Here is an 11,064-nt window from a genome sequence, read left to right as displayed (position 1 = left end):
GACGCATTGTAAACAGGCGAAAGTTAGGCGTATAAGCGAATTCCTCGGTGTGCAGCCTTGGTGCAGCAGTGTTGGGGTGGCGTAAGTTAAATGAGATATATAAAAAATTGCGCTGCAGTGATTGGCGTGCCACCTTTAGGTGCGGTGGGCTTTGCTCGCATGAATGTTCTCTTATAAACTAATAAGCTGCACAAAAAAATTGCGCGCTCATGAAAAACCAAAAACAGTGCGAACATACAAAAACGTTTTATGAAGACAACACACTCTCCAAAAGACCGTCCTCCATAAAAAAAAAAAATGCGCAACGCGGACGCGATTGTAGCGCTGCGTCATTGTGCAGCGGATTCCATCGCCATAAATTTTGACGCGGATGGCAGAGTGGTCGTACTATATCTAGCACGCCCGAAGGTGTGCGTGAGAGAGAGAAGACAAAACGTACGCGCCGAAGGCGAGAGCAGGTCCTCGCCGCCTGCTGCTGCTGCTGACTGCAGGCTGGCAAGGCCTGGCGGCCCCGTTGGCCTGGCAACCAGTTTTCCCCCTTGCCCCCGTCTCCTCGATTTCTACGGCGTGTCTTGCGCGCTCTCTGTTTTTGTGTCTATATTGATGCGCGACGGCGCAGAGCGCCGCGGTCTAGTGTGGCAGGATCGGCAAGAGCACGACGACGGCAGCAGCAGCAGCAGCCGCCACCGGGTCTGCATCGCCAGTCAGCTGAGAGACCAGTCGCCGTACCGCCGACGCTTTTGTGGTAGTACGACGCCGCCTGCCTTTTAAATTGCTCTGTCGCGAAAGGATCGGCAGTTCGCTGCCTCGTCGTACATCTGTGATCGTCGGGGCTGCGGTTTCGGCCGAGGTGAGTTCCTATAGCCTGCTCCGAGCGTCGTGATCAATCACGGTGCGCCGATCCGGTGATGTGATCGCGGTTATGAAAGGAAGCGCCTTCGATGCCGATTCGTTTTAGTCGCGTTGATTGCTTCGAGGAGTGTTCCGTAAGAAACTGCGCCTTTTTCTTGACGTGCAATTCGACGCGTCACCAGAGATTTAGAGCTTTTTTTTTTTTTTTTTTTTTTTTCTTTAATTGAAAAGCGATGATCGCGTCGATGTTTTTCCGAAAAGCTGAATCGGCAAACCGCATATCTTTGGGAGGCATATAGTTGCGGGATGTTTTTGATCTCGCATACTCTTCAATCGGTTACCTTTCGAGCAGACGCATGCACGGAGGAACAACGTCGAGCGAACGTCGAACCGTAGCTTCCGCAGGAGGAAAACTCACCCCGTACACGGATAGATTGTGTTTCCATTTAATTGACGTCGGGTTTGTTCCTCGAGCGACGCCGTTTCTTCTTCGCTGGCCGGGCGGTCTTTAACACATCGGCATGTAATTAACCCCTGGCTCAGGTAGCAACACACCTCGCCCGCGATGTCTCTCCTCACGCGTCGATGTACGTATCTAGGTAACGGAATTCTCCCACGCGATTCTATTGATTCGCGCTCTGCTGGAAGGTTTCTTCGTTGCGCAAAACCATTTCAGAGACCGGTGCGAAATCCAGTTGTTGCGGCGAATTCTCAGCTGTCGTTTGACCGTTCGACCCTGCTAGTTTCAATTTCGTTCACCGGGTCGTTTCGGTTGGGTTGGGGCGCGCGCGCCGCAGGCGCTTGGCTTCACCGTCGGGTACGAGAAAAGCCGTGTGTGACGCTGTTGTAAGTTCACGCCAAGAAGCCAGGCGCGCACAAGAGGGAATTGCGCAACGCGCGGAGCTGCTGCGCTTCAAAGGAGCGCGATTGTTCCTGGAACGGCCAGGAGGGTACACACGTTGCGAAAGTTTCTTTTTCTTACTTTTCTTTTTTTTTTTTTTAATTGACTGATGTCGGGGGGTCCTGTACGTACGTGGCAACCTGCCCGCTCTGTAATGAGAGCCGATAACTGAGACGTTTCCTCACTATATTATATCTTGCACGCAGGTGTTCAATCCCGAGAGCCGGATAATGATATGGGGCTCGATGACACGCTGGTATGGTATCAGAAAAAGGTAAGCATAAACATTAAAAGTGCATTGGAATTAAGCGATAAATTGTTAGGAGCCTTACGAAAATGTTTGACTGGGCCAATAGCCTAACCTAACTGGTTCAAACCACCTGAAACCAGCAAAAGCAGAAGAAACATATGCACGAGCTGAGAATTCAATAATGGAACTACACTGTCTTGTTAGTCAGCTAGATAAATTCAACTATCCAACCTAACCTAACTGTTTAAAACCATCCGAAACCAGCAGAAGAAACACCTGTATGAACTGAGAATTTGACAATTAGTCATTTCATTTAGCTGGTCAGTTAGCTTCAACCTGTCCGGCCAATGCCTAACTTAATCAGAGTCCAAATCACCGGAAACCAGCAAGGAATGAACACCTGTACAAGCCGTGAATTTGGCAATATGTGTTTCATCTAGCTGGTCGGTGACTAGTCCATGCTTAACCTGGCCTGAACTAACCGCTTCAAACTACCAAATAAGAAACACCTGCACAAACTAGGAATTCGACAATATGTCTTTAATATAGCTGGTCATTTGCATGTTCAGCTGTTCCAACCTAACTTGGTCTAAACTAACCGCTTCAAACCACCTGAATCCAGCAGAAATGATACACCCGTGTGACCTGGGAATTTTACAATAAACCAGTTCATCTTGTCAGGGTTTGTTTTTAACCCGGGATCCCATTGTGTATTCACAAAGGAAAGTTTAGTGATCTTAGTTTGTAGTTAGCTACTATGTGAGCAGCACGGAGTGCTTCCGAAGGTACTCAATCTTGACTACATTCAGCACATTTGGATGCCAACTTTTTTCTTCCAAGTTATACGTACAGGAGACTTCGTTTAGGCAGAACTCAAAGAGAATTGAAAAGACATTTCTTCATGCAAATATTTATTTAAGCAAAGGACACGAAATCCATGAAATATTCCTTTATTTCAATAGCACTGAGTGCATTTGTTAACCCGGGACGAGTGTTGCCTACAGTCAACATATCGGAATCTATTTTCTTTTTCTTGCTGAGTTTTGCTATTGTGTGAAGTTTCTTTCTAAATGTCTTCAGCCAACACTGAATGACAGGCAGCAACTGCCATTTGATGATTTAAAGTGGGAACGCAGAACGAGGAAGAAGAGGTTTGGCATGCGACTTGCTTGACTCGCTCTGTTTTGAAAGCACAGTCATAGGAGACAGACCAGTGCAACATCTCCGGCTGGTGTGGTGTTGCACACTGGGATGTAAATGAAATGAAATGTGCACCTATAGTTCACGTATGACGAGAGCTGTTCGTACAAGCTCCAAACCTAGCCATAGGTGGCTTGGGGTGAAGCCCACTTCTAGTTTTCTGCCTGGTTCCCCGGACTATTGCTGAAAAAGTTTCGGTAAAATATATTATATTTTTCGTTCATTATGCTTATTCTCAATGTGTATTGCACATTTAAATAGAAAATGAACATTTCTATGGGGGGATTTGTGTCTCCTCATTAAAGGGTTAATTGGGTGAAAAAGGGGTGTAATTGTGCTCGCTCTGCTTCAATTCGTTTTATTTTGCACAAGAGGTATGTGCGCATCAGCAAAAGGATGTCCAGGAATTCTGCATGCTTGTCTTGCTCAAAGCATAACACTGCAGAGTTTGAACTCCACCATTCTGCCTTCTAAGCTGATACTGTATTACCTGTGCAGGATCGCGACACTAGTTATTCTACACAAGTTAGAGTCAGTTTCATTTACTAGTCGCTAGCTGCTGTTAATCACTTTAATGACACTTATCGTGGCAAACATAAGCATTATATGACATGTCATTGTTTCCACCACCACATGCAAACGGGAGGCATGTGAATGCTACAGAGGAATCGTTGACATCACAGCGGGGCATTTGTCCAGTGGAATGGGTGTTCTTGTTTCTTCAGCATTACTTTCTTACATGGCAGTCAGACTACTGCTATTTTATATGGCAGTGTAACGGCCGATGACCTAAGTCTATGGTAGCTTTGATTACGTTTAAGTGAGTTCTGTTTCAATGTGATTCGCCGTATTTGTGAACACAAAATATGCATTGTGAGTGCCATTAAAGTAGCCTAATGTAAAGTGTCAATCTTGCAACCTGAGTGTTTCGTATTACATGAACTACATACCTATATTAGCTGGCCTCAAAGACTGAATTTTTCAATGCTGTTCAAATTCTGGTTGATATCACGACTGAAATAAGTTCGATAATGTGCAGGTTGTGGTGTAGGTTGCTGTCTGATTGTGTGATTGTGGTTCTCTCCTAGATTGGTGCATATGACAAGGATATATGGGGCAGAAATTTAGAGCAGCGTATCCTAAGAGTAAGTGTACTTTTTTTACCATTGGTTGTTAGTAGTTCATTCCTATCACCAGCTGTGAACCTGCAAGCTCCGAGTTCACTGTATCATGCTTACATTTATCATTACCATTTATATTGTCTTACAGGGTGTCAATGCGATACCCAAAAAGACTGCCAGGATTAAGGCAGAGCTTATCGACATTGACTTAGTTCGAGGTAGGTACCTTTTTTTTTTTCCTTTCAGTGTCCAGTTACGAAAGCATACGCGAAAGCGACCTTGAAAGCAAGAAATGTCACTGGACCTCACTCTGAATGACCTTTAGTGTGTTGGCTCAATATTTTGCATTTTTGCCCACTTAATTTTGGAATGTCCTATAAACATCACACATGGTATAGAAGTTGCATAAATATAGATGAAGTGCCCCAGAAAGGCTTGCCTATGTTTCGATAGGTGGACCCCTATCGAAACGTAGGCCAGCCTTTTGGAGGAAGTTTATCTCTGTTTATGTAACTTCTATACCACAATTTGTTACTCCATCTATCGGCCCCCTTCTTGATTTTCAGTAATCATAGGCAGGCACGTGAGGGGGTGGGGCGAAGGGGGGGGGGGGGGGGGGCTGGGCGTCATGGCCCTCTATCTTGCCTGGTGGTTGGGGGGTGCAAATCGAGTGCACAGTTGTGACTTCCATGTCCCACGAGTGCATTAAGTACCTGCTTTTGCCTTTAGTTGATCAGCGCATTACGCTGTCTACCAGCTATGCTTGGATCATTCAGCATTTGTCCAAAATGTGCAGGCTTTTGCTTTAAGTAGGTGAGGGACAGGATGTGTAAGCGCTAGAACCTTTAGTACTCAGATCATCCATGTTTGTTAGCATCCTAAGTTGCTAAAGACCAACAGCAACGAATTTTCAATTTGGCTAAAGTTGTTGCAAGTGAGTGGTACATACTGCTGAACTAATCTTGGTAAAGCTACAGAGCTGGTAATTGTATTGGCCTCGAGGGCCACCACTGGGGAGATTGGCACTGCTATTGCTATGGAGTAGAAAGTGACATCACGTGACTCGCCTTCATGTCTTTGCTGCGGCTAACGCGGCTTGCTGGCGGGGCGATTGAAGCCTTGATTGTAGGGTTGTAGATAACTTATCTCATTCCCAAGGTAGTAATTTAGTTGCCTGCTCTTACAGCGTGGTTTACTGCTCAGTGCCGCATTGCCGGACGTATTCAACTGAGCCTGGTGTTAGTTCCCACGCGTGTCCCAAAACGAAGTGGCCGCAAGGTGCTTGGCTTTGATAAAGTCATTGAAAACGAAATAATATATGATTGCAAAAATTGAGCAAACAATGAACACAGGGCTTGTTGCATGCTTGCTTGTGATGGCATCAGTCAAACTACCCTGGGCAGAGATGCATGCATGCACACTGTGGAAGTGCAGATGGGAGAAAAAATATATAAGTGACTGAAATTCGACGTATCATAACAGACCGGTAATAAATCGTCATTGTGCGAAAATTCTGGTGAACATGACCCCAAGCCGCGTTCCCCATGCCAAACGCTGTGAACAGTACTGTTATTGCGGCAAAAGTGTGTTTAGCTATTTATACGAAAGATATTGCGAACTGAATAACCAATATCAAAGCATCAGGTTGCTCACTCACTAAAGACCTTTACTGCCCTACACACCAGACTGGGATGTACACGTTGGGCTGTTTTGCAGCCGAGATGCCACACATACAACGCTTACTGCATGCAAACACTCGGAATTAACTGTGGCTGAATCAAAGGAGATGCCGTTCACTTTGCAGCCGGTGTCACATGATGCCGCTTTTTAGGTCACGGAGATATTCCAGCAGATGGCGCCATGGTATATCCTCTAGGCCAATAGTTATTTTTTTAGCAGCCTTTGAACAGCGGTGTCACTATGACAAAAGTCCCACCACGCTTGCGTCTGACACTTTGCAGCGCACCGTGGGCTCCGGGCGTTCAGGCTGTCTGGCATAGCCACGCCTGGAGAACCAAAGAGAGAAACCAGAGCATGCGGTAGTCTGAGTGTTTCAAACGGGGAGCCCAAACGGGGAGTGGGCTCATCCCGCCACTCCACGACAGCTGCAGTATCTTCACTACTCACCAGCGTGGCTGTCGATGTCACGCCGAGTAGCAGCATGTTAGGTCACGCTTCACTTTCAGCATGTGGTAATGGCGGTGTTAATGAGCCCACATAGGCTGGGCCTGAGCCATTTTGACCTATCACAGAGGGCTAATAGTGTATTTGGAATAAAAACAGATCGTAATAGTTTTATGTTATCCCGGCCCTGGACCGCAGGTGCCTCTGGTGCAAGATATTGTTTGGCTCCTCTAGTGAAAATCCCTGCGCACGCCTTTTCCTGTAAACAACAACTCTGATCGATAAAGATGCTGATATTGTTATAGAAGTGGATCGTGTATTGTAACAAAAAATTTGGAGGACCCTAAGCTTTGCCTTTAAGAGTGACTGTTTGTCAGCCTTCCCAGCAACTGCAGCTTTCTTTTTTCTCCAATTTCGCCTCTGCATGCGGCTGGCCGGGAAGGCGAACACCATCTTGATAACATTTTTGCAAGGTGCACCGACCGGGCCGCGCCGCTGTATGAGTGGAAGAAATGCTGGAAAAGGCGTTTGTGTTTGAGTTTCCGCGTAACAGAATTATGTTTTCTCGTATATTAAAATTACATTCCGGCGCTATCATAGCTGTAGGTTGTGGTTAAGTCGTACTTTACGATTTCTATGATGCATTTTACTTTGAGAAATTCAGTTATTTCACCAGCACCTCGGTGCCACGCGGAGGGCCTGTGGGGTTGGGTTGGCTCGCTATAATTTTCTTGGCCGTCGATGCAGCACGCTGAGACCGACGCCGGATTTTCTGCGACACAGGGCCCTTAAAGCTATCGCATTAAAATAGATTGGGACATTAGTGGATTAAGGATCGTAATGGAAATGGATCATGACTAGTGTGTGTTTCTGCGTGAATAATTGAGCGCTGAGAGCGAAGAGAGTAAGAATTGGATCCTTATGAAAATTGGGTCACCCTACAGAATGTGTATTGCCACTGCTCGGAGTAGCCCATCAACAAAATGTGCAATGTGCCCACTTACCAGTGCGATTTCCTTCATTCTAGGTTCTACATTCAAGAAGTCGAAGCCACAGAACAGCTGGCTTGCATTAGCAACCAATGGAGTCGTCAGAGTTTTATTATTTCCACTCTACTATAGCTGGTATGTATGTGCTGCTGGAAATTCTTTCACTGACTGGCACTTCTAATAGAGTTATTCACTGCCTTGCAGCCACTCATCATCATCAGATCAAAACCAAACCTTTATTGATCATAATTAATTACAGATAACATTATATACAGGTAGGAGCCTCGAACTTCTTCACATAGTTGTGTGAGGGTTCCTTGATTAAAAGATCATCAGCCTAATTCAAGGAATAATGATGTAAAGCTTGGAATGGTAGTCTATTTTTTTTTTTTTGCATTAAACAAACATTCAAGCCCTCAGAACCCTACAAAGAGAAGTACTAGCAAGAGTCGGAGCACCCTAAATAAGTTATTATAATACTTACTTCTACAAACCAATTTCTAATTAGATAATAAATGTGTCACGATGCCATGATATGTTGGCTTGCTACTTTTCTACAATTGCAGCGGCCGCCACACACGAACATAGCCAGAAGAAATGCCCTCATGCACTCTCATCAGTTTTGTTTTTTTAACAATGTCATCATATCCTAGCCTTTTTGCTATGTGACATCAGCAAACATGCCTCAAGTTTATACCCGTTCATTACGTCATATACCCTGTATTTAAGTGGGCAACGGCACTACGTTTGATGCATTGTGAACAAGGGACCTGTACAGGTTCCAAAGCGTCAAACGTTTCAATTTTGACTTGGTCAGTGACTTTAATTTTTCATTAATACAGAGTGTGTGCATGTTTGCAGTGAAGCTCGCCTCCTGGCAGCATGGCAAAGCTCCAGTGAGATTTTGTTGAAGTTTACCTTCGAATGCACTGTCTGAAATCAGCGACTTAGTTCTTTCAGTCACAAATTATGACTGAGTGTTCCCAAGACCTCGAACTTAATACATTTTTCTAGGAACATGACGCAAACTTCGCAGCAAAAAATTTTTCGGCCTGTAACATGATTTTATTTAGATCATACCAGTCCAGTCGTCATAACTACAAAAATAATCGTTTACTTATATTGGCCTCTTATGGATGATCTGTTACATGTTGATAAGAACTGGAATACTTGTTGCAAGTAGATGCGCTGGTTACTATTAAGTTCAAGCCCTTTGATACATGAAAGAGCGCTAATTAGCAGCAGTGATGCAGAACAACACGTTTAACTTCTCATCAAAAGTGGTAGTGCGCCAGCTTTTACTGCCATTGTTTACGATACCTCTTCACATGAAAGTGACTTATGACATTACTTTTGGCTAGTAGATGGTTGTGTTTAACCTTCAGTGCTATATTGAAGTATTTATCCTGCTGACACTAGTCAGAACACAGTCAGCCATTATAGTGAAGTGCTTGGGGTCTCCAAAGTTATTCATTATGCAGGTCACCTTGTTGTAAAGGTCACGCACCGCACGGCTTGCAATAGAAACGAGACAGAATTATTCGTTCATTATACAGGCCATTTTCTTGTAGAGGCACTTGACTGTATTCAAAAGTAAATTGCATCTCCATATGAAGACACCGAAAGGGTTAGAGCTGGTAGATAGCGAAATTGCTACAAAAGTAGCTACAAGAGATTATCAGCTCATGTAATTTTCTTTGCCACTTCGTTGGGACAGTGCACTTGCTGTAGCTGCATCACAGCGGACGAGGTGTGACCCTCATTGTGCAACCTTGAGCTTGCTTTTTATCAGACGCCTGAGAATGTGCAGCGTCAAGCTCACACGGTGCCACTTAAAGCACCGTTATGCTGTGTCGTTACTGATAGCGCTTTCTCTCTGTGTAGATTAGATGCTTCTGAGAACAAAAGTGGGAAGCGGTTTATTAACTGTGCCTTCTTTCTTTTTCTTTCTTTGAAGACGGGACTGTGCTATCAGGGAAACCAATCACACTTGTTGCAAGCAAACTCGAGCACCTTGTTTTCCATAAGAGAGAGAACTAAATCTAAATACATGGGAAGGCATAAATAGTTTTGCTGCATTGATTTCGGCAAGGCTTGTTGCATTTAAAAGGAAAAGTTGAAAGTTGGTAGAAAATTTATTTTTTACAAGAATTGTTGAAAATTGTCAAATTTAAGAAAACTAAGGCATCGGGTTTTACAACTCTGTATATAAAGGGGTCAAAATTGATGACACTGCTCTGAAGTATACCACTGATTTGTGAGTAGGAAATTTGCAAAATCCTCATAAACGCTGCAACAATTTCACTTGGACTGTAAACTCCTATCGAATTTTCCATGTCTGTTGCTCTAACAGATGCAGTATACAGAAATGCGTTACCTGGTTATGGTGCAGAATTTTGGACTTGTAAACTTCATGCTTCGATATTTTTCGAACTTACCAATTTTTTAAAATGTTTGTCAAAATATTCAGACCCTAAATCAAAATTCTTCCTACAGGCGATAGAACTGATCTTTCTCTCATAAATGCAAGGAATCTCATTCCAGTCAGTTCAGCGATTGTCTTCTCAGGACATTTCTGCATTTTACATGTATTTAAATGGGGAAATCCGAGTGTGCATCGAGCTAAAGTTTCCTCTTTATGTGGGAGTACAGTCAGGCTCACTGTATTGTTAGTGACAACCCTGTGAGCCAATAGCCAAATGAAGCCGGGGAAAGCATAGTGAAAATAACTGTTTTTTAGGGGTGCGCGAATATTCGAAAGTTTCGAATAACGAATTGAATATTGTCCTATTCGATTAGGTCCTCGAATGAAATAGTCACCATTCAAAAATTTTAATATGTTTAAATAGTTATTGTCGACTGCACAAGATGAAACATGTAATTGAAGCCAGAATGCAACAACTTTACTCTCATCCACAGTAGATGTAACAGTGTACAGCGCGCCGCGTCGCTCAGACAGCCAGATTTTTCGGCGAAATACAATCTCTTGCAATAAAATGTTTATATATGCCATTCGGCAGTGGGTATTGTTTTGTACTATATACAGATGCAGCACCTATGTCTTCTTATTGGAATAAATATGAATACATTTCATTGCAATATAGTTTATACAATAGTGGCACCATTCGTGGCAACCATTTGAACTAGAGAAAAGGTGATTTTTTTTTTTTTGCTCTGCCATCGCCGCAGCCAGCACACATATTTTTTGTGGTCGCAAACATATTCACACGTAATAATTAGCCACCAAGGCTGTCTATCTCAACCTTATAAGATAACGCATGATCGCCTATGCTCCGAAGAGCCCCAAGCGCAAACAACCTGCTTCATTAATTGTTCCCAGTGCTCCCTTTGCGTTTTTAATAAAGCGTGTTTTATATAGTGTACTGTAATGATGGAAACGTTCAAATGTTCTGAGCACGAGGATTTGAAGATTGTTTACTCGATTCGATTATGGCACTACTATTCGATTCGTAATTGATCAATTCAGTCTCAAAAACTGCTAATTGTGTTACTTCAAATTGAGATATCGGGTGAATAAGCAAAAGGGAAATGAAAGTTGAAGAGAAGACAACTTTCCACTGGTGGGAGCCAAACCCTCAGCCTTTTGCATGGCGCACTCGCAATGCT

At 43.8% G+C, this 11,064-nt stretch overlaps 1 protein-coding gene across 1 annotated transcript in view; it reads left to right on the top strand.

Moving 5' to 3' along the window:
• The first annotated feature begins 441 nt into the window (after positions 1–441).
• The window catches only part of LOC119458100 (protein PHTF2-like), a 52,558-nt gene continuing 41,935 nt past the window's right edge, over positions 442–11,064 (top strand). The window contains 5 exon segments of the mRNA XM_049670751.1: positions 442–850; positions 1,960–2,027; positions 4,292–4,348; positions 4,473–4,542; positions 7,476–7,572. Coding sequence (XP_049526708.1) covers positions 1,989–2,027; positions 4,292–4,348; positions 4,473–4,542; positions 7,476–7,572 — 263 coding nt within the window. The 5' untranslated portion in view covers positions 442–850; positions 1,960–1,988.

Source organism: Dermacentor silvarum, chromosome 7 (assembly GCF_013339745.2).
Source record: "Dermacentor silvarum isolate Dsil-2018 chromosome 7, BIME_Dsil_1.4, whole genome shotgun sequence".
NCBI classification, from domain to species: domain Eukaryota; kingdom Metazoa; phylum Arthropoda; class Arachnida; order Ixodida; family Ixodidae; genus Dermacentor; species Dermacentor silvarum.
Note: the sequence above shows the minus strand (reverse complement) of the source record. Positions and strands in the feature narration are given on the sequence as shown.